The 25,611-nt window shown below is 41.9% G+C and overlaps 1 protein-coding gene across 1 annotated transcript in view; it reads right to left on the reverse strand.

Moving 5' to 3' along the window:
• Positions 1-20,150, reverse strand: part of LOC308087770 (cadherin-2-like) — a 70,143-nt gene extending 49,993 nt beyond the window's left edge. The window contains 2 exon segments of the mRNA XM_080431927.1: positions 1,392-1,565; positions 20,087-20,150. Coding sequence (XP_080288053.1) covers positions 1,392-1,565; positions 20,087-20,149 — 237 coding nt within the window. The 5' untranslated portion in view covers position 20,150.
• Positions 20,151-25,611: the final 5,461 nt, after the last annotated feature.

The following is a 25,611-nucleotide window of genomic DNA, read 5'->3' on the forward strand; positions in this document are numbered from 1 at the left end:
AGGGAAGAATAGTAGAGAAAGAAGTACAGAAGAATAGAAGAGAAGAGTAGAGAAATAAGTACATAAGAATAGAAGAGAAGAGTAGAGAAAGAAGTACAGAAGAATAGAAGAGAAGAGTAGAGAAAGAAGTACAGAAGAAAAGAAGAGAAGAGTAGAGAAAGAAGTACAGAAGAATAGAAGGGAAGAATAGTAGAGAAAGAAGAACAGAAGAATAGAAGAGAAGAGTAGAGAAAGAAGTACAGAAGAATAGAAGGGAAGAATAGTAGAGAAAGAAGTACAGAAGAATAGAAGGGAAGAATAGTAGAGAAAGAAGTACAGAAGAATAGAAGAGAAGAGTAGAGAAAGAAGTACAGAAGAATAGAAGAGAAGAGTAGAGAAAGAAGTACAGAAGAATAGAAGAGAAGAGTAGAGAAAGAAGTACAGAAGAATAGAAGAGAAGAGTAGAGAAAGAAGTACAGAAGAATAGAAGAGAATAGTAGAGAAAGAAGTACAGAAGAATAGAAGAGAAGAGTAGAGAAAGAAGTACAGAAGCTTGTATATCTGCTATTTTTGAATAGCCAACATATAAGATAATAGAGAAAGGAGAAGTGGTTTGTACCAGTGGTTCTTCAAAGCAGTGTTGATTTCGTCAACTAAAACCTTGACGAGAAATGTTCGTCGACTACCTTTGTTCACTGACGAAAACGACATAAAAGCTAAATAAGAGCTAAAGCTACGATGACTAAAACTATGATTATTGGACAATTTCATCAACAAATAAAAACTAAAGACTAAAATGTTAGTGGGGGACGAAGAGATCCAGTAGAACTAAAAGACAAGTCATTTTATGTTTGCTGTCGCTCGTGGTGTTGCGCTCTGAAAATAGCAGATCTACAAGCTCACAACGCGTTGAGCTGCGACACGTTGTGAGCTTGTAGATTGTCTATTTTCAGCATGCATCCAAGTGTAAAATCAGCCATTACGACGCCATCAAGGCACCGCCAACATACAATTTTTTGTTGTCAAAATCAACAATAGATTTAGTCGACTAAAGTCTTACGATATTTAGTCGACTATTTACACTAGTCTAAAACTAAAACTTTTCAGATGACTCAAATATGGCTAAAACTAAATGGAATTGTATTCAAAAGACTATGACTAAAACCAAATAAAAATTTGCTGTCAAAAATGTACACTGAAATACCCGGAATGCTGGCGTAGCGGTCTGGGCACCCAGGCTCCAAAGTAGCCTGACAGCGTGTCGCGGGTTCGAGTCCCGATCCCGACGGCCTTTCTGCATGTCACAACCCATCTCTCTCTCCCCATTTCCTGTCAGACTACTATCCTATCAATAAAGGCACACTGTTTATCTTTAAAAAAGGTGAACACTGTCTCAAAGCGTGGGGCCGTACCCGGACCAGCTCCTCAGGGAACTGTCCTCTGGAGTTCTCGGGGACGTTGATGGGCGGGATCACCCAGTCTCTCTTCACCCGCCGCAGGGCTCCGCCCCCTTCGACCACGCTGTGCCGCGGGAACACGATCTCTGGCATCTGATTAGTTACTGTTACATCAGCTGCATTCACCTGCTGAAACAGAGAGAAGAGAGAGAGAATAAAACGTTATAAAGAGCAGCACTACCAGGTTCTTGAACAGTGTTCACCGGAAACAGCGCCGTCCAAAGATGTTCCCTCCCGCCCACATCCTGTTTATCTGTTTTCTGGAAACGGCTCTATCTTGAGTTAACTGGTTTTGCCCTGGTTTTGGCTAGACATCGTAGTTTTAACATGGTCTAAAAAACGAAGGGAAAGCTCCGGTTTACATTTTCTGTTCTCTGGACGACGAACAGTTATCCCCTTTCTAGTTCTACTGGATCTCGTCACAGGCACGCACGCACATACTCTAGCACGCACGCACACACGCACGCACGCACACACACACACTGCACGCACACACACACACACACACACACACACACACACACACACACACACACTGCACGCACACACACCCACATTCGCTTTCATCATGAACTGCATCCGGACTAAATTACATTGTTATTATTCATAAATGTTTTTCATGTGCCATGTTGCTGTGTAGTTCTGCTTTTGATGTGTCGGGGTGTGAGTTAGAGAGAGAATTCACTTGTGAGTTTGTTAAGATGATGTTTTTACTTGTTTCGATAAGGTCTCCGGAGCTGATTTGTGCTCTTATTGTTTGTAATGGATATCGTCACTGTCAGGCAGAAACCTCAGATCTCCATATGCCATTTTCCCCCCTTAATTAATACCCTACTTCATCATACTACAGCAAAAGAAGAACAAATAGCTGATCTACAAGCTTGTAGATTGGCTATTTTTTGCAATTCTTTGACTTATTGTCTATCAATCACACACCCCATGAAGCATTGAATTCATGTAGATTTTTTTGTGTCTTTGTCGCATTCCTGAGACAATAGTTTGATGAACGGCGGTCTCTCCGGTAGGAGACTCAAAGAGACTCCTTTGAGTCTCCTACCGGATACATTAGCATCTTTCCGCCAGTCATCAAATGATTGGCTTAGAGTATGCGACTAAAACTAAAAAAATCTCCATGAACGTACTTAGTACTTAGTAACTTTACAGCACTGCGTGTTGGACATACAGGGTTTACAGTCCTGACAGCGATGTGTGTAAATACAGTAATCCTCAACAGCAGGGCGATAGAACACAGCATCTGTGTGTGTGATGAAAACTAGAGATAAAACGGATCAAGCTTATTAAAGTACATGAAAGAGAAGGAAGAGGGAGGACATTACCTCCCTCTGTGCCTTCCTGCTGTCTGCTGCCACCAAACGCTACTTCTTTTTTATTTAGATTTCTGAGGGTAACTTTGAGGGTTACAGTTGCAAGCCTATAGTATTACATTCGTCGCAAATTAGCATAAAACCAATGGACACATCGGTTATACAGCTTCTGACAGTCCACTGCTCTCCATGTGTAACGCCCAGGATTCGAACGCGGGTCTCCCGCATGTAAGGCCAACGTCTTAACCACTGAGCCAAAGGGAACTCCTCATAGCTCGGGAGATATTAAAGTTTTAGGCCACCATGGGCTGAGGTTGTGAAGCCTGGGATCCAGACTGCTTCGGTACGTTCGGCGGATTTTGTTTCTCACTCTGTCTGTCTGTCTGTCTGTCTGCACCCCCAGACTCACATTAACATTCGCTCTGTATCCCTCCCTTTGAATTGTTCAGTGCGTCTGAGACACACACACACACACACACACACACACACACACACACACACACACACACACACACACACACACACACACACACACACACACACACACACACACACACACACACACACACACACACACACACTAATTAACCATGTGTGTCTGGTACTTTGCCACACGATGCATAGCGATGCACAGCCTATATGAATTATCTATTCCCACAATACGGAAAGTGGTTAAGAACGTATATTATATTGCTTTTGAATTTCTTCTTCTTCCCTCTCTCACTCCCTCTCTCTCTCTCTCCCTCACCCTCTCTCTATACAGTAGGCCCTATATATAATAATGTCCTGCTTTATGTCTTTTTCTGCAGAGAGAATGCTGCACTCCTCTCCCTTCTGCTGTTTTCTGTACAAGCTGCTCTTATCCAGGCTGCTGCTGCATTCTGGATGGAGGGGGGCGAGGGGGGGGTGGGAGGGTCTGTCCCAGCTGGGAGCTGGCCTGTGCATTAGCCCACGGTTCAGCATGGATGATCGGGCGGGTCCATAGTCGCCCCCCGGAGAGATTTAAGAGTTCATCATGTTGACTTGTTCTTTAAAGGCAGTGGTGGAGAAAAAAGTACTCGCATTTCTTCACTTAAGTAACAGTATCGATACTGCTATATAAAAAAAAAATACTCTGTTGCAAGTAAAAGTCCGGGAATTACAAATGTACACCTTGCGTAAAAGTACGAAAGTGTTGGCAACGAAATGTACTTGAAGTACCAAAAGTAAAAGTACCCATTATGCAGAATGTCCCATTTTTAAGTTTTCAAATGAGTATAAATCTTTTGAAAATAGCAGATCTACAAGCTCACAACGCGTCGCAAAGCGACGCGTTGTGAGCTTGTAGATCTGCTATTTTCAAATGGACAACATTTATATAGGGCTGATGTGGTTCATGCATGTTTTGTTATAATAATCTAAATATGTAAAGTAACTAGTAACTACATCTGTCAAATAATTGTAGTGGAGTACAATATTTGCCTCTGAGATGTAATGGAGTAGAAGTAAAAGTATTGAAAAATTGAAATACTCCAGTAAAGTAAAAAAAAATCCTCAAAAGTGTACTTAAGTACTGTACTTGATTAAATGTACTTAGATACTTTATCGAATCTACTTCAAAATGTGTGGTCCAGGGACCCCCAGGCAGGCGCCCATGGGGAGCTGTGGGCCTGTAAGTCTGAGTGTACAAATGGAACCAAATGGACCCTTACAGGTCTGTAACTCTGAGAGTGTACAAAATTGGAACCGAATCAAATGGTAAAACATGGGGGTCTGTGGCCTAATGCATGTCAAACTGGGGGTCCTTGAAATTAATTACGTGCAAACTTGCCAAAAAATGCAAATAAACAGCTTAAACGTATGCTAATCGAATTTCTCCCTCATTTCAATGCCAATAGTCTTTCAAATACATTCTCTATTGATGTTGGTTGACTAAGACCATAGTCACCACATAACTCCATAAACGTCCCTGCCAGCGTGAATTGATCTTCACCATATTCACTTTTTAGGGTTCACTTCCTGAGTGCTGAGATCTTAGAATGTGTCTGAGAGCGTGTGATTGGTCGTGATATCTCCCTGGCCAGACCCATTGAGAGAGAGAGAGTTATGACACGCTTTGATCTCGCCGCAAAGCGGAACGCTATGGGCTATAGTTTCAAAACATTGGAAGTTCCTCATTGAGATAGACAAGAGGCCGCATTCCATTTTTACAATGGGAGTCAACGCTAGTGTTGTCTCTCTCATATTTGATCACGCTGTCCCTGACAAGCAACCAACAACCAATAATACCACGGTATGGACGTCTGGGCCGTCTGGGCTATGGGACGGCAACTAAAAGATCCCATAGCCCAGGACGTTGGGGTGGTGCGGTGCTAAAGCACATCCCACCAATGCGGAGCCTAGAGGTTAAAAATACACTAGGGCCATTTAAATGGTGACTTCAGTTCTATAAGCTGTAGTTTCAAAACTAATCACTCTAATGAACAAATATTGCATTGTTTTGCTGTGATTTTCTGCTTTCATATGAAATGAAAAAAACACAAATGCAAAATGCTAAATGACTCATCCTTATTCAAATCCAGTCACAAATAATTGCCTACTCTAAATGTACTTGGGAAATGAAATAAAACAAAACCTCGTAGCTCGGTTCCCTCAACTGTGGGCAGACTTCCCAAACATTTTTTGAAAAACTACATTTGACACAAAAAAAAGAAGAAAAATGTGCTCTGTCAGCCCCCATGCCTTTGCCAAAGCACTATACACCCATGTGTGATTCCAGATCGATTGGGAAGCCCATCCAGAAGACAAATGGGTGCCAGACAGACTGCTTTCTCCATTTTTACAGTGGATTTATAGTAGGATGATGATCTAAGCTGTTCCACGGTGATTTAGAGCTTTTTGATTGTACTTCTTAACCACTTACGCCCTGTGTACTTTGACCAGGGGGTCCCCCAGGGCCCCATGCTATTGTGTAGCGGGGTAGCTCAGTCGGTAGGCTATTAGAGCTCTCGCCTTTGGACCACGAGGTCATGGGTTCGATCCCGGGCACCTCCAACTCTGTCTCCAGCGCATTGTAGCGGAGACAGACTCCCGCACTCTGGCTGATACCGAAAAAAAATAAAAAAATAAGTATTTTCTTGGGTGAACTATTCCTTTAACCCATTAAAACCTGAGGCCGATTCTACAAAATGCCATCTAAACTTTACCGTGCCAAGGACCCCCACATTGATACGTATTTGGCCGTGGACCCCCCATCTGAAAATGTTTTGCGCCAGGGACCCCCAGACGAGAAGAGATAGAAACAATTATTCAACATTTTTCAAACGCTTGAAAATGTTCACAAACTTGGCGTGGCACAAAGTGATGTGCTGTGAGCTTGTAGATCTGCTATTTCTTTTGAGAACCACTGTTCTAAACCACTGTTCTAAATTCTAAGAGTTTTCTAATAGCTGAAATCTAAAATGACACAGATACTTTCCTGATGGTTTTAATGGGTGAAGTACTTCTTCCGCTCTCCACCTCGTCCAGTGATAGAAAGTGAAAGGTTCTGCCCTCAGAACAATGTGTCTGCCCTACAGCCTCCGAGAGCAGTTTAAGTATAAGAAACAACATGTTTTTGAGTGAGTGTGACCTTTTCCAGGAGGCGACGGGGTCATGTGTTCACCCCCCCCCCTCTCACTGCACCAATGACCTTATGCTGGGAAATTCACTTTCTGCTGTTGCGTTTCTCTGGAGGGTTCTGACCTGGAGAGAGAGGATGATGTTTACGCCGATTCTAAAGCTGTTGACAACGCTGTGCTTCTTCTCCCCCCCTAGAGAACTACAAGTCTGACATCACTGAGGCCACTAGAGGCCCCTGGGTCACCTAAGGATAAAGGATAATTCCTTTAACAGGTCCGTTCGTGAAAGTCCTTGCGGTCTTGTTTCCAATGAGGGCCTGTGAGCAATTAGGGGTTAAGAGTCTTGCTCAGGGACAAATTTCATTTCATCGACACATTTGCTGGCCTCGCCTGGAATCGTACCTGGGCCTGGGGCAACCAGGGCCTCTGGCTCCCTATAGGCGGGCTCACTAACCACTCAGCTATGGCCGCCCCCACCTAGTTATTTATTTCTATTGGAAATCCCCATAGAGAAATCTTAGATCATCAGCGTCATATAAGAACAAATGTATTGTGTTACATGAAGCAAAGGAAACACTTATCATACAACGACATTAGGAGGTGGTATAGGCAGGTTTCTGAACCTCCTCTGAAGTGGAGAAACGGTGCCTCATCGTATATAATGAGCATTTAGCGAGAGGAGCAATTCTAAGATATAAGGTTGAAAATGTGTGAAATGCCTCATTAACCCATTCAATTCGGGAATACATCTGTGTCATTTTAGATTTGTTTTAGCTATAAACATTATTTTATACTTTGGGCTATTAAACAATAGCAGATCTACAAGCTCATAGCTACGAGCTTGTAGATCTGCTATTTTAGAAAAATCATGAACATTTGTGGAAATTCGTTTTTTATTTTTTTTACTCAAATCTTTGCTTCAGGGGGTCCCTGGAACAACATGTTTTGATGGGGATCGGCGGGCAAAAACATCATTTTGGGGGGTCCTTGACAAGAAAAGGTTTGAGAGCCACTGATATAGCAACGCTAGTTTTTTCTCAGAAAAATCAAGACATTTGACAGACTTTAAAAAAGATATATTCAAAGATGTGCACATGCACATTTTCACGATTTTTCAAAAAGAAAATAGCACATCTACAAGCTCATAGCGCGGCACCGAGTGCCGCGCTATGAGCTTGTAGATCTGCTATTTTCGAATAGCCCAAAGAAATCTTAAAATGACACAGATGCGTTCCCGGTTTTAACTCTTTCAGTGCCAAGAGTATTTTCATAAAGTACTCCCAAACTGCCAGGAATTTGCGTTTTTTAAAATTTTAAAATTTTAAAATTTTTCATTCAAATAAATGATCTGATTGGGGTTTTAAACCCATAATACAGTTCTACCAGTAGAGAGCAACAAATCGACACATTGATGATCTCGCTGGCTCACTCGCCCCCTCCCAAACAGGCTCACGTCATATCCGGTCAGAACCGGATGTTGACATTTTCGATAATCGTTGATCGGGCTAAATTACGATGCGATACACGACTACGATGACTGATCGTCACCCAGACCAAAGAGAGTAGACGTGGACCTCTCCGTTCGCTTTTTATACCGTGTGAAAAAACGTGACTTTCCCTATTCTGGCCGAAAATCACCGGAGAAAAACAACGTGACCCGGAAATGTTTTTTTTTTTTTACATCCGGCTCCGGGTGAGTCTGATGTAGTCAGGAAGCGAAAGTGATCATGAAAAATATACAGAATAGCGCGACCACAGTCAAAAGTAAAAACTCGGGATTTCTCGTGCTGGCACTGAGGGTACTCGGGAAAAACTCGGGATATGTCGGGGCGTGGCACTGAGAGAGTTAATGGGTTAATGACCAGTCCTTTCACTGCCACTGATGGCTCATCATACTGGAGAGGAATTAATATCACGGTTTTGGGGAGAGCGTTTGATTATACAGCCTGATGGTGTGAGAGTAGCCAGATAACACCACAAAGGGGTCCGGGACCCCTAGGGGGTCCTCAGAGTTACTACAGGGGGGGTCCTCCAAATCTTTGTGCGATATCTGAGGGGAGTGAGGGGAACATTTGCCAAAAATAGCTGATCTACATCAAGCTCACAACGCCAGCTATTTTTTGGCAAAGAGTTTTGATGTAGTGGGGGAAAAAGATCTAATTTAATCTGCAACACAATTCTATACATTTACGGCAACAACAGGCCACATTCAACTGGCCACAACTAGGAAACAAATTACAGCGACCGCTTACTTTTTTTTTTTAGACTCCCGAGACCCCCGTGCGTGTAATGAGGCGATCTCCGTGAGGACGGCGATCGCGGATAATATTCCATGATTTTTCAAAGGTCAGTAAAATCCGCTCGTTTTCGCCGGCAGGAGCGTCAACCTATTACTCTGGCAGTTAAGGAGTTAATATGGAGGCAATAGAGTCCATTACAGATGTTATGGTTAATGTAATGGAGGCTATAGAGTTAATTACAGATGTTAGGGTTAATGTTATGGAGGCTATAGAGTCAATTACAGATGTTAGGGTTAATATTTCATATGGAGGCTACAGAGTCAGTTACACGATGTGAAATGCATGTAAGCTGGTGTAATACTGCTGGGAACCTAAACACACAGGCTGTGAATAACTACAGTGTTATATGTACTTAAGTTGCATGTACTTTGGTTGTATGCAGTGGTGGAAAGTAACTAAGTACATTTACTTAAGTATTGTACTTAAGTAACAATTTGAGGTATTTGTACTTTACTTGAGTATCTCCAATTTCCAATACTTTTACTTCTACTCCATTACATCTCAGAGGCAAATATAGTACTTTTACTCCACTACAATTATTTGAAAATACGGCAATCTTGAAAGTTACTAGTTACTTTCAAGATTTTGATTATTATTACAAAACATACATTAACCACTTCAGCCATTTGAAAATAGCCGATCTACAAGCTCACAATGAGCATGTAGATCTGCTATTGTAAAAAGATTTGAAAACTTGAAATGGGACATTCTGCATAATGAGTACTTTTACTTTTGGTACTTAAAGTACATTTTGATGCCATAACTTTTGTACTTTTACTCAAGCAAATTTTGAATTCCCGACTTTTACTTGTAACAGAGTACTTCTACATTGCAGTATTGATACTTTTACTCAAGTAATAAACGTGAGTACTTTTTCCACCACTGGTTGTACGTACTTCTCCTTGCAGCCTCCTTGCATAAATTGTACGTTTTTAGATTATATGTAGGACAGAACTGCTAAAGTTCAGCGCATCATAAAACACAGATTGCTATTTGCTCTGCTGTATTGGTTACTAACTTTATCCATCCTTGTGCCGCATTAATATTCTCTATATCTTTGGTTGCTACACAGTAATTTATTCATCCATTATTTTTCCTCTATTCTATTTTTCTCTTTTTGGCTGTGGCATAGATAGACTATATTTCGCACCTCAATAATTAATAAGGTGATACCCTACTTTGTCTACAGTGTCACACAAAAGTAGCAAAAAATAGCTGATCTACAAGTCCACAACGCGTCGCGATATGACACGTTGTGAGCTTGTACAGTAGATCTGCTACGTTTGATATTTTGGGATTTTTTTAAGTCAACGTGGTTAAGTCTGTGTTGTTGGGTTTTATAAATATTGTGCCATTGAAAAGTATTAAGAAGAGCTTATGACTGAATAATAACTACATTGGAACACAGGTCCACCCTTTTTTCCTGAAAAAAAAAACACTGTTGCTCCCCCCCCCCTCCTCCACACACACACACACACACACACACACACACACACACACACACACACACACACACACACACACACACACACACACACACACACACACACACACACACACACACACACACACACACACTTGCACTAATGCGATGGGGGGTCCAGGGACCATCTGGATTCCTAGGAAGGGATTCTAAAATGATGCATCATCTCGTCTTCCAGGGGGTCCTCATGATAGACCCTTAACAATCAGGTCTCTGTAACAATCTGTAACCAATCATGTCATTTTAGATTTCTTTGGCTATTCAAAAATAGCAGATCTACAAGCTCATAGCGCGGCACCGAGTGCCGTGCTATGAGCTTGTAGATCTGCTATTTTTGAAAAATCATGAACATTTTGTGCAAATCTTTGAATTTTCATTTTTTTTCAAAGCAAACATTCGTAACTGTCATAATTATGTCTCAGCAAAATGTCTTAATTTTTCTGAAAAACTATTGTTGCTGTAATATCAGTAGTGCTCAAACTTGTTCTTGTCAAGGACCCCCAAAATTATGTTTTTAGCCACCGATCCTCACCAAAATATGTTGTTCCAGGGATCTCCCCCCCCCCCCCCCCCCCAGAAGCTAAGACTTGAGTTCAAAAAGTTGTTGTAAATATTCAAAGATTTGCACAATTGTTCAAGATTTATGACAAGAGTTCTGGGAATCCTTGACATAAAAATAAAACAAAGTGAGAAGCACTTTGCTCTAATGCATCAACATGTAAGCTGTTTGGCTGCATTACTCTAGCTCTCTAACACAGTGGCAGCGCCGGCCCGGCCGGGGCTATTTCTGGGTTGTGTTTAGAGACTGGCCTCTCTTGTGTAAACGCACGCACGCACGCACACACACACACACTCACACTCACACACACACACACACACACACACACACACACACACACACACACACACACACACACACACACTGGTGGAAGAAGTACTCACATTTCCTTCTTGAGTAAAAGTATCAATACCACAATGTAGAAATATTAGTCTGGTATTCAGAATTGACTTTGGTAAAAGTACAAAAGTATTGGTATCTAAATGTACTTAAAGTACCAAAAGTAAAAGTAAATGTCCCATTTCAACTTTTCAAAATGTATACTAATATTTTGAAAATAGCAGATGAGTGTGAGTGTGAGCCTCAGGCCAAGTGGCAGTCAATGTTAAGTACTGTACATCGAGACACCAAAATGTGTGTACTTTTACTTACATTTTGAATACAGGCCTTTCACTTGTAACAGAGTATTCCCACATGTTGTCATTGTTACTTATACTTAAGCAAATAATCGAAGTGCTTCTTCCACCACTGATTAGCGTTGTGGTGAGGGTAGGGGAGGGGGGTGAGGGGCAGTGGTTTAAAGTAACTAAGTACATTTACTCAAGTACCGTTTTTTTAGGTATTTTTTTAAACTTTACTGGAGTATAATCCAGTTTTCAGTACATTTACTTTTACTCTTTTACATCTCAGAGACAAACATTGTACTTTTACTCCACTACAATTATTTGAAAACTTTAGTTACTAGTTACCTTAGAGTAGATTTTGATTATTATCACAAAACATACATTAACCACTTCAGCCCTATATACATTTCGGCCATTTGAAATGGGACATTCTGCATAATGAGTACTTTTACTTTAGGTATTTTAAGTATAGTTGAATGCCAAATACCTATGTACTTTTACTCAAGTCAATTTTGAATACTGGACTTTTACCTGAGTATTTTTTACAAAAAAAAGTACTAAATGTTTTTACTTAAGTAAAAGTATAAACATTTAGTACTTTTTTTCCAGCACTGGTGAGGGGAGAGCAGAGACCCACCAGATGGTCCAGTAGCCCCCCCCCCCCCCACCCCCCGCCCCCCCTCTGCAGTCAACACTCAGCCAACCACAAAGAGCCACTCATCTCGTCTCACATCATCACAACAGAGAGAAGAGGCCAGATAGAGTTGATATGCAGCCATAGTTCATTTAGCGGCGATGATGATGATGATGACGCTGGTCTGAGGGAAATAAGAGGGTGTGAAAACTGTGTCTTAATGAGGCCTCTGGCTCTCTCTCTGTCTGTCTCTCTGTCTGGTTGAGCTGCAGACACACTGGAGTCTCTTTATGCACAGAACATGCATCCGTTTGGCAAAACACCCACACGCCACGCAGTGGTGGAAAAGGTACTCACGTTTGTTTTACTTGAGTAAAATTATCTATACTGCAATGTAGAAATACTCTGTTTAAGTAAAAAGTCCGGAATTCAAAATTTACTTGAGTGAAAGTACAAAAGTATTGGTGTCGAAATGTATTTAAAGTACCGAAAGTACAAAGTACTCATTATGCAGAATGTCCCATTTCAGAAGTTTTCAAATGTATAGAAATATTTTGAAAATAGCCGATCTACTCGTAGATCGGCTATTTTCAAATGGTCGAAATGTATATAGGGCTGAAGTGGTTAATGTGTGTTTTGTAATAATAATCAAAATCTACAAAGTAACTAGTAACTAAAGTTTTCAAATAATTGTTGTGGAGTAAAAGTATAATATTTGCCTCTGAGATGTAGTGGAGTAGAAGTAAAAGTACAGACATTTGGAAATGCTCCAATGAAGTGAAAATACCTCAAAATTGTATTTAAGTACAGTAATTGAGTAAATGTACTTAGTTACTTTACACCACTGGCGCCGAGCATATGCACGTACGTACACACACATGCACACACACACACATGCGAGCGCACACACGCCGCACGCACGCACGCACGCACGCACGCACGCACGCACGCACGCACGCACGCACACACACACACACACACACACACACACACACACACACACACACACACACACACACACACACACACACACACACACACACACACACACACACACACACACACACACACACACACACACACACACACACACACACACACACAGATTACTGTACACACTGGGGCTGTCCTGCATACCTTGTCTCTCCAACTGCAAATTATGTTTACTAGAAGAATTCAAATACCGTTACAATGTTTGCAATGACAGACAAGAACAATTTAAATAGCTTCAACAAGTTCTGAGTGTTTTCTCATAACATAAGTTATGAGTGGTTTCTCATAACATAAGTTGTGAGGACACAAAACACAACGACTACTAGAGTCTCCAGATTATATTCAAGTCCTTCCGTCTAGAGATCTTACGACACTCTGGAGTGTCATTGTGCATAACATGCATTTGTTTGCAAACACCCATCCATCCCACACACTGCGCACTCGTACACACTCAGATTCACAAATGCACGCATGCAAGCACACACACACACACACACACACACTATTCGAAAATAGCAGATATACAAGCTCATAGCGTGGCACCGAGTGCCGCGCTATGATCTTGTAGATCTGCTATATTTAGAAAAATCATGAAAAATATTGTACATTTTTTAATTTAAAAAAATTTAAGCAGACGTTTGTAACTCAACACTTTGCTTCTGGGGGTCCCTGGAACTCAATATTTAACAAATATTTGCTTTGAAAACATATATATTCCAAGATTTGCACACATTTTTATGATTTTTTTTTCAAAAATAGCAGATCTACAAGCTCATAGCGCGGCACTCGGTGCCGCGCTATGAGCTTGTAGATACGCTTTTTTTGAATAGCCAAATAAATCTTACAATGACACAAATTATGCTTTCCCGGTCTTAAAGGGTTAAGGCAATCTGTGGCCCGTTGTTTCTGAATAGCAGGGCGTTGGTTCATAACAGACCTAACAGACCACCCTGTTAAAATGTCAGAGTCAGAATGTGCAAGCGTCTCCCTGTCTTACGCTGAATCTACACAAGCGACACGCACACACGCGCATATACGCACACACGCACTTTTACGGCCGATCTACACCAGACTTTTCAAATTGCCGTATGCGTGGAATTTGCTGCGCGCGTGTACAGTGTGTTTGGAAAGATCCAATAGATCAATCAATGATAGCGTCTACACCTGGCGCGTGGTGGATACGCGAGCCCCACATACGCATACGCATGCAGGCTTTAAAGTAGGACTGGATCTAAACGTGCGTGTGCGCGTACATGAGCGTGTGTGCGTGTCGCTTTGAAAAGCCTAGTGTAGATCGGCCGTTAGAACGAACACACACACACACATGCACGCACGCGCGCGTGCACGCACACGCACACGCACATGCACACACACGGGACGCACTGGGGCTGTCCCGAATACCTTTTTTCTGGCACTGGGAAGCGACAGTACTTAAATTGGTGCATTGAAACTTGTTAAGCTTGCATTATGTTGTGGATTTATTACACCCTGCTGAATACATCACCGTAAATCAGGTAACAACTTGAACCCTAGCGTTCCTATTCTGGGGGGGAAAAAACGCTCTGCGACGCATGGTGAACTATCGTCTATTTTCAGCAAAGAGATTTGGTGTAGAGCAGTATACTTGGTAAACTTGACCTTTAGCTCCTTTTTCCCTCTAATACACCAAACCGCTTTGCCGAAAATAGCCAATCGACAAGCTCACAATGCCCACACACACAGTGAGCTTGTAGATCTGCTATTTTCAGCCAATGTTCCCCTCAGAATAGGGATAGGGTTCAAGTGGTAGATGTAAAAAAAGAAACATCCTGTTACACAAAGATTTGGCGGACCCCCTATAGTAGCGGCGGTGCCTCTCGTGGCTAAAGTCCGACTCAGATAGCGCAGGTTTTTAGAGGAGTCGTTGTCCTCTCTCTTACGTTTGTTTGATTGATTGATTGAATACTTTATTTAGAAATGTGCAGAAAAAAGCACATGAAAGTACAGTTCAATACAAGGTCAGCTAAAAAAAAACTAAAAGAGCCATTGGCTTGTTTCCATTGGGGTCCTACGGTACGTCTCGGGTTTGAGAACATCACTCCCGCATTCCAGGATGGGCGGGGTTCATTTTCACGTTGTATATTGGCGAGGCGGCCACGCCCCCTTTCACGTCAGACATTTGGTCACATTATAAGACGGCTTTAGAGAGAGAGAGAACATTATGTTGATATCGGGTTTAAATGGTGGAGGCCATTCTGTGGTGTTTCTTTGTGAATAGCAGGGTGTGTTTCATAGCAGTTAGAGGGTTAGAATGTCTAAATCAGAACGTCAACACGTCTCTCCATTCTGCAGAATGAAGTCTGGTCACTTTCTGTTGTAATGAATGTAAAACCACACACCGTGTCTCTGTTCACTTTAATGTGATATGGTTTATGTCGTTGTTTACATAATGTAATGAATGTAATGAACACATTGTGCATTGTTTCAGTTTTATGTTAAATACAGCTCTGTCTGCGCTGTGAGGCTGGAGCCACTGAGTCTGGACGCACACGCACGCACGCACACACACACACACACACACACACACACACACACACACACACACACACACACACACACACACACACACACACACACACACACACACACACACACACACACACACACACACACACACACACACACACACACACACACACACACACACACACACACACACACACAGCACAGCACATACCAACAACCAGTGGTGGAAAGTAACTAAGTATATTTACTCAAGTTAAGTATTAAGCAAGTAAGTAAACAATTGTGAGGTATTTTTTACTTTACTGGAGTATTTCCAGTTTTCAGTACTTCTACTACTGCTCCACTACATCTCAGAGGTAAATAGTGTGCTTTTACTCCACTACTATTATTTGAAAACTTTAGTTACTAGTTACTTTGCAGATATACGTTATTATATTATAAAACATGCATTAACCACTTTAGCCCTGTTTTATACATAGGCTATTTGAAAACAGCAGATCTACAAGCTCACAACGCGTCGCATCGTGACGCGTTGTGAGCTTGTAGATCTGCTATTTTCAAATATTTTAGTATACTTTTACTTTTGGTACTTTAAGTATTATTTTGATGCCAATACTTTTGTACTTTTACTCAAGTAACATTTTGAACACAGGCCTTTTACTTGCAACAGAGTATTTCTACTTGGTGGTATTGCTACTTTTACTTAAGTAAAATATCTGAGTACTTCTTCCACCACTGCCAACAACACACACCAACATGCACAGTTGCACACATGCACTGTACTGTACACACGCACATGCACACATCACAGTTACAAATCCCTCCATTCAGCATCTTCTGTAGTTAAGGACTTTTAGGGACTTTTGATATAAAACAGAAAATACACCAAAAAATAATTGCCATAATTTCTTTTTTTTTTAATCTATGTCCCCATTATGACCACGGATACGCTCTAAAAGTGCAAAATACGTATGTTTTTCATTTCAGCTGGTCTCTAATTATGGCTAGAAAGGCTTAATGAGGGTCAATTAGCGTGCATGCATGCTTGGGTGCGAGCATATGTGTGTGTGTGTGTGTGTGTGTGTGTGTGTGTGTGTGTGTGTGTGTGTGAGTGCATGCATGTACACGCATTCGTTTGTGCGTGCATATGAGTGTTCTTGCGCGCGTCTGTGCGTGCGTCTGTGTGTGCGTCCGTGTGTGTGTGTGTCTGTGTGTGTCTGTGTGCGTCTGTGTGCTTCCGTGTGTGTGTGTGTGTGTGTGTGTGTGTGTGTGTGTGTGTGTGTGTGTGTGTGTGTGTGTGTGTGTGTGTGTGTGTGTGTGTGTGTGTGTGTGCGTGCGTGCGTGCGTGCGTGCGTGCGTGCGTGCGTGTGTGCGTGCGTGTGCGCGTGGGCTATACCGCAGAGCCTAGACAGAGAGCCAGAGCTACAATTGTATTGTTAAGTGTCAGCTCTCTCTACATAACTTAATAGCTCTCCACGAACATAACAACAACAGTGAAACAATCCATTAGGGCTTTCACGTTAAAATAATATCCCCTGTGGTGATGCAGGGAGCCTCAACACAGCCCTGTCTGCCGTGGTTTCTGCAAATTGCTTCATTTATCCAGGATTTTACTGCTCCTTTTTAGTGCTGCTGCATATTACCTTGTATGAATTGACTGGCTTTCACTTCACTTCACATTTGGCTGAAAGTAAAAATGTTCCCAAACCACTTATCTTGTTAGGACCAGGAAAATGATGTATTATACGATACGCAACTACACACACACACACACACACACGCACGCACACACACACACACACACACACACACACACACACACACACACACACACACACACACACACACACACACACACACACACACACACACACACACACACACACACACACACACACACACACACACACACACACACACACACACATGCACACACAGTGGTGTAAAGTAACCAAGGAGATTTACTCAATTACTTTACTTACGTCAAATATTGAGGTACTTTTACTTTACTGGAGTATTTCCAATTGTCTATACCAGGGGTCTTCAACAGGGGGTCCGGGACCCCTAGGGGGTCCTCAGAGTTACTACAGGGGGGCCGCCAAATCTTTGTGATTTTTACATTAACCACTTCAACCAAGCATCCCTATTCTGAGGAGAACTTTAGCCAAAAATAGCAGATCTACAAGCACACAACGCCTCGTGCTGCGAGGCGTTGTGTGCTTGTAGATCTGCTATTTTCGGCAAAGAGTTTTGGTGTAGGGGGAAAAAAGAGCAGACTAAGTACAGAGTGGGTCAAGTTTACTTAGTATGGACGGTTTATGTGGTTAAAAGTCTGAAAACACACATTAACATGAATCCAACACTGATGATAGTGCTGTCAAACAAGTCTATGAAGCTATCTATGAAATCTATGAAAAGATTATATTCTATACAATATATAATGGGGGTCCCTGCTTTATTTCTCTCTCAGCCAAGGGGTCCTTGGCCTGAAAACGTTGAAGACCCCTGGTCTATACTTTTACTTCTACTCAACTACATCTCAGCGGCAAATATTGTACTTTTACCCCACTACAATTATTTGAAAACTTTATTTACTAGTTACTTTGCAAATATACATTATTATATTATAAAAGGCATTTCACTTAAGTAAAATATCAGAGTACTTCTTCCACCACTGAGGACATGCAAGCACACACGCACGTAGGTACAGTTTTTTAGGGCAGTGCATTTTACACCCTTTTGACATGTTTAACCCAATCTAAAATCCACAACATGTTTTGAGCTTGTGAATCTGCAAGTGTTGGTGAGGGACACAGTGGTAAAACTGCAGTATCTATAAATCTAACTCATGCACACAGGCGGCCAGTGGTGGAAAAAGTACTCACATTTTCTACTTAAGTAAAAGTATCAATAGTGCAATATAGAAGTACTCTGTTACAAGTAAAAGTCCAGAATAAAAAAAAATACTTGAGTAAAAGGACAAAAGTATTGGCATAAAAATGTACTTAAAGTACCAAAAGTAAAAGTACTTAATGTTTGAAAATAGCAGATCTACAAGCTCACAACGCGTCGCATCGCGAGCTTGTAGATCGGCTATTTTCAAATAGCCTAGGTATAAAATAGGGCTAAAGTAGTTCATGTATGTTTCATAATATCATAATTTATATCTGAAAAGTAACTAGTAACTAAAGTTTTCAAATAATTGTAGTGGAGTAAAAGTACAATATTTGCCTCTGAGATGTAGTGGAGTAGAAGTAAAAGTACTGAAAATGGGAAATACTCCAGTAAAGTAAAGATCCCTCAAAATTGTACTTAAGTACAGTACTTGAGTAAATGTACTTAGTGACTTTACACCACTGCAGGCGGCACGCACGCGCACACGCACACGCACACGCACACGCACACGCACACGCACACGCACACGCACACGCACACGCACACGCAAGAAATAATTATTATACTTTTACCACACTACAATGATTTGAGAACTTTAGTTACTAGTTACGTTGTAGATTTTGATTATTGTTATTGTTACAAAACATACAGCCCTATACTATACATTTCGGCCATTTGAAAATAGCAGATCTACAAGCTCACAATGCGTCGCAAATAGACTTTGGCCTGGAAGTGTGTCAAGAAAATGCCTCTGCGTTCACGCCAGGGGGCGCTCTCCCATAGCGAGACCTCGAAGCGGAGTATTGAAATAGAACCTGGAGAGCCACTCATAATCTGAACGTTGGTTGAGTGACCGATGAATTAAATGCATAAACATCAATGGATGAAATAAATTGTACATAACTCCATAGGACACGCTATAGGTTGTAACACTGTATGCTGTCCATGAAAAGATTACAGCGGCGCGGCCGCGCCAGTTCCGACTCCCGAAAATGCTTTCGCATAACCGCTCGCATATTTTGGAAATAGCAGATCTACAAGCTCTTGTAGATCTGCTATTTTCAAATAGCCAATGCGGCCAGATCTGCAATCTTATCTGAATGACTGTTAAAACAGTTCCTTTAAACGAGTTTATAAAAGGTTATATTTTCACAGGGATTATTTAATAGTGTGTTAGATACATTTTGGAGTGGATACATATGTCTAGGATGGAACAAACGGGTGCAGCCAAAGTCTACAACTGCCTCCGACCTGACGTGAGATCTGAGCGGGCCGTACACTAAAGTCAAAGTCAGGATATATTGATAAATGCCGAAAGTTGCGGTGATCTCGCCGTACGTCCAATTGGTCTACACCGCGTTGATAAATGAGGGCCAGTCTCTCTATCTCTATCTCTCTCTCACACACACGCTAAAACATTTGTAGGTTTGCTACTCTCTCGCTCTCTCTCTCTCTCTCTCTCTGCATCAGTGCAGTTAAATCGTTGCCACATTTAAGTGGGGGTTGTATTTTCCGTGGGATTTCTGTGGAAGTCTTTAAATTGTGCCATTTGGTTGTTTGTTTTTTGCATTTCTTGCCTATACATTTTTTTTACTGTAAAATGACATTCTATTAAAATATTGGCGTTTACATTTTGAAAAAAAAAAAAAATTGTAGGTTTGCCAACTGAATGAAATTTTTATTTTACACTAGATAGTAGATACTGCTTGTGTGAGTGCGTGTGTTTTCTCTTACCTGTAGTGCTGCTGAATCCGTGCCCAGGTGGTCATCATGGTGTGTGATGATGGTGACCCTCATCTTCCAGCGCTGCTTGGTGTCAGGGTCGGTGGCGTAGACCAGCACGGTGCTCTGGCGCTCGGCCAGCCGCACGCCGTGGCGCACGGACAGCACGCCCTCGCCACTCACCCCCAGCCATGACCCCTCCCTCTCCGTGACCTCATAGAGCACCTCCCCTCCGCCACAGTCCACAAAACTCACTGCATATGAGAGAGAGAGAGAGAGATATTTTTATTAGTTTATTATATTAGTTTCGTACCAACTATACTTGACTGAGAAGTTGACATTTTACACTGTTGGTATTTGTTTATACCGTTATTTGTTTTATTTAATGTTATTTGACACTTGCTTTGGCAATGTGAACGCAATGTTTCTCATGCCAATAAAGTAAAACAAAATGATTTGAAAGGAGGGAGGGACGGACGGACGGACGGACGGACGGACCGACCGACCGAGAAAGAGAGCCTGAGAGAGAGAGAGAGAGAGAGAGAGAGAGAGAGAGAGAGAGAGAGAGAGAGAGAGAGAGAGAGAGAGAGAGAGAGGGAGGGATTAATCTTTGTGCAGGAGTGCAGAGCAAGTCACAATACGGTATCATACATCACAAGAGGCAGTTTGTGTGTGTGTGTGTGTGTGTGTGTGTGTGTGTGTGTGTGTGTGTGTGTGTCTGTGTGTGTGTGTGTGTGTGTGTGTGTGTGTGTGTGTGTGTGTGTGTGTGTGTGTGTGTGTGTGTGTGTGTGTGTGTGTGTGTGTACGTTTGTGTGCATGTGCATTGAGTTTCATTTTGGTGTCTTTTCTCACCACCGAGCCTATAATACCAAAAACATAACAGTTACACATTACAGTGATAGTTGACACAGTGAGATCACACACACGTTCTTGGTTCTGGCACCACCCTATCATATGCTATTTCTGCGTCCACAAAGACCTAGCTAGGGCCCTGTTTTAGCCAGTGCCTTAGCCATTATCCCTAAACTTCTTTGCCATTTTTTACTATTAAAAAAAAAAACATTTTCAAATAGTTAAAAAAAAAACAATCTACAAACTCACAACGTGTCGATGTAGATCGGCTAGTTGAACTATTTGAAAATGTTTTTAAAAATAGTAAAGATTGGTAAAGAAGTTTAGGGTTAATGGGTAAGGCACCAGCGAAAACAGGGCCCAGAGTGTATAACTCCTTCTGTCCTTCTCTAATACTTCTCCGTCAACACTCTCAGGGCCAACAGCGTGTCTGTGGTTCTCTTCCTTGGTATAAGCCCATACTCAGTGGTGGAAAGTAACTAAGTACATGTACTCAAGTACTGTTCAATTTTGAGGTGTTTGTACTTTACTTGAGTATTTCCAATTTCCAGTACTTTTACTTCTACTCCACTACATCTCAGAGGCAAATATTGTACTCTCCACTACAATTATTTGAAAACTTTAGTTACTAGTTACTTTGTAGATTTGGATTATTATTACTAAACATACATTAACCACTTCAGCCCCTATATAAATTTCGGCCATTTGAAAATCTATAAGCTCACAACGTGTCGCAAAGCGACGAGTTGTGAGCTTATAGATCTTCTATTTTCAAAATATTTGGATACATTTAAAACCGGACATTCTGCATAATGAGTACTTTTACTTTTGGTACTTTAAGTACATTTTGATGCCAATACTTTTGCACTTTTTGTCGCAAGTACATTTTGAATTCCGGACTTTTACTTGTAATACAAGTATTTGTATATAGCAGTGTTGATACTTTTACTTAAGTAAGAAAAGCGAGTACTTTTTCCACCACTGGAGAGGGATAGTGAGAAAGAGAGTGAGACACAGAGTGTGCGTGTGCGTCTGTGTCTGTGTCTGTGTGTGTGTGTGCGCGTGTGCGCGTGTGCGTGCGTGCGTAGTGTTTTTGTGCCAGAGGAAAACATTTGTTATGAGTTGTTTCTCTGCTCGGCCATCGATCGGCAGTGTGTCGACGTTATTGATTCCCTTTATGCTTCTGAACATCAGCATCATCATCATCATCATCATCATCATCATCATCATCCGCTACATGCTACTGGTCACTGGCTCATTACTGACTCATCTTTTTACCAGGAGTATGTGTATCCTTTTGGCTTTTTTCTTTGGTAAATGAATGCCCTATATTTGATCCTTTGTCATGCAAAAGTAGCGACAACTTTTTTAAAAAATCATTTCCGGATTGAAGCTTCATAACTTAACACATCAGGTGCCAGCATTTTTTCATAACAACTTACGTTGGGTGCCAGCATTCTCCCCATTGACTGCGCTTTGCTGTTTAAAGCTCTAGACTCCACGAGGAGCAAATCCATGTAAAAAAAAACATCCATTCATGTTGCGCGATGACCCTGGCTACAGCCTGGAACGATAACATTTCACTCGCGAGTTACAATGGGGGGGGATCGCGCATCGCGCATGACCGGTTTTCCCCACCGGAAACAGATTCGGAGATATAGGTGTTTTAAAGAAGGAAATAGACAGGAAGTGGATGGCAGCCATGTTTTTGTTTTTCCGGTGATCTATCTGGCCTATCCTTCTCAAGATCACAATGGGTACTCCCAGAGCTGCTCTAGCCCCGCCCGTGTGGAGAAAAACGAAAAAAACAAAAAGACATATTTCACGGTCTGGACCGTGTTCGGCACCGGACCGCTACTCTGCGCAAACACGGTTCAGACCGTGTTTGGCACCCGATGTGTTAATAGCTTAATAGCTTTGTGTTGCTTTTGGACACATTATGTTCACATTCTAACAACCTGCAGTGTCCTGTCTACAGTGGTGGTTCTCAACCCCCCCCCCCCCCCCCCCCCCCCCCATCATATTTGAACTGGGGGGACTGATCCTGTAGATCTAGTGTTGATGTCCTATCAATGCACTGTGTTCCTCATAGATCTAGTGTTGATGTCCTATCAATGCACTGTGTTCCTCATAGATCTAGTGTTGTTGTCCTCTGCACTGTGTTCCTTATAGTGTTGTTGTCCTATCAATGCACTGTGTTCCTTATAGTGTTGTTGTCCTATCAATGCACTGTGTTTCTCACTGACCTGCATTCTATTGATCTCACACTGAGCTCCCAGCGTAGAGCGCTTGTTTGTGGCTGGTGTTACTCACTCACGCATGCACGAACACACATGCGCACACGTACGTGCACACACTCTCACACACACACACACACACACACACACACACACACACACACACACACACACACACACACACACACACACACACACACACACACACACACACACACACACACACACACACACACACACACACACACACACACACACGCGCGCGCACCCTCCATTCCACCCCGTGCTTAGTTCCGCCCCAGTTTCCCTCACACAACACACTGTGTGCCTGTGTGTGTGTGTGTGTGTGTGTGTGTGTGTGTGTGTGTGTGTGTGTGTGTGTGTGTGTGTGTGTGTGTGTGTGTGTGTGTGTGTGTGTGTGTGTGTGTGTGTGTGCGCGCCCACAAAAGATAAACTAAGGGACTGAGGGAGCCTTGTTATTTTCATTTTGTCGGATACTTGAGTACCAAGGTGTAAAATGTTTTTTTTGGGCCGCAGTTTTGTCTTAAAGTCGATACGAGCTTCAGAAACAGTATACATAAATACACGCTTGTATACGTGCCTGTCATGGGAAAATGAATCACCACCCCTTGTTGGATAGATATACTAAAACATCATCTGTATCAGTTTAGACTAGCTTAGCAGCTTAGCAAAGCGCACCGTAAAATGTCAGTTTTAATTAAACTCCTAAGGGTGCACAAATGGAAACAAATGGACCCTTTTGGGTCCATTTGTTTCCATTTGTACACCCTTAGGAGTTTATTTAACACTAACGATTTTACCGTGTAGGAAAAAAAAACGCTCATTAGCTGTCCAATTCATCAACTGGTGACAATGATACAGTGTCAATTTATGTTGACATACGTTTCATTAAAGTGGCTTTCCACGCGGCAGTTGTTTTAATGAAATTTAAACGATATTTGACGAACTACACATTTAATTAGTTGCAGCCAACTGTTCATCAATGCGGTTGATGCTTAAGGCTTCTTTTTTTCTTCTTCTTCTGGCTGAAAACTCACTAATTAACTTATTTTCAGTTTATTATCACCTCACAGGGTTTACACCAGATACAAAAGAGTTTAGTGAATTTGTTTTGTTTAGCTTTCCTACAAAACCGCAGTTACGTTTGAAATGAAGGATAGGATAAGATATATTACAGTGTGTGGCAGCGTTCCACAGACTCTAATTATTGCTTGATTCAACATCTTCTTCAATAGAAAACATAGGTTGTTTTGTATCATGTTGGTTGGCAGGTAGCAGGCTGGGGCAGCCATAGCTGAATAGGTAGAGTGGCCGCCTGGGAGGCAGAAGGTCCACAGGTTTGACTCCCAATCCCCCGGTAATGTGTCGAGGTGTCCTTGAGCAAGACACTTAACCCCTAACTGCTCCACCTTTGCTCCTCTCTGGGCAGAACTCAGCTGGGTGCCACGGGATGGATTTAGTCTCATTATTATAGGGTTATATCTGTATATATATATATATTTTTTTTTTTTTTCTTCTCTTTAATCTACACGACTCTATTGATAAAATAGTTTCCAAAATGGTTGGGTCCAACTGAACAACCAATATTTAAATGTGTCGCTATTATTCCTTGCTTTCATATGACATGAAGAAACAAAAATTAATATTATATATAATCAAATAACTTCCTAGCATTTTATCAGGACAGTCAAATAACATTTTTTTGGGGGCATACAGTATATGCCGGCATGTAATGTATGTAGGCCTATGTTGCGGTGAATGTGAGAGATCAGTCATTTTGCAGAATCACTAGTGATTCAGAATCACTAGTGATTCTGCAAAATGAGGTTAGGGGTTGTTTTGTGAGGTTAGAGTTAGTTTTTATTCAGCTGTCATGGACGCAGGGATGGCAGAATTTAAAGGAGAGATCCGGACTCAAATATAATATCGTGTCTGCCTATAATCATTCACCAGCTAGAATGGAGCCTAGAGCATGAATCTAATTTGGCTATTTTCGTCGCACCAAATTTGTTTTTTTCACGAATCCTCTCTATGTAGCGTCCTGGCACTCACACATGCACTGTTTGTCACTTATGAGGGGAGGGGGAGCACTACACGCGAGATATCGCGGGACGCGAGAATCTCACGAGAGTTCACGCATCAGAGCCGTTCTGTACAAACGGCAGCTCATAAGTGACAAACAGTGCATGAGTGCCAGGACTTATATAAGTCATCTCCGTCAGTATAGGTCAGTATGTCCTGATTACGCCCGATGAATGGTCAGTATGTCAGTATGTCGCCTGCTTCGCCCATTCAATTGTCTGATAAAACGTGATAACGTCCCATTCAATGCATTGGTAGCGTCCGAATCAGGTGGATAAACTAGGAAACACAACATTGGTCGCTACACACTGCACAGTGACACTACCACAGTAACAACCCTCCGTT

The sequence above is a fragment of the Gymnoscopelus braueri genome (assembly GCF_963280865.1).
Source record: "Gymnoscopelus braueri genome assembly, chromosome: 6".
In the NCBI taxonomy this organism is placed as follows: domain Eukaryota; kingdom Metazoa; phylum Chordata; class Actinopteri; order Myctophiformes; family Myctophidae; genus Gymnoscopelus; species Gymnoscopelus braueri.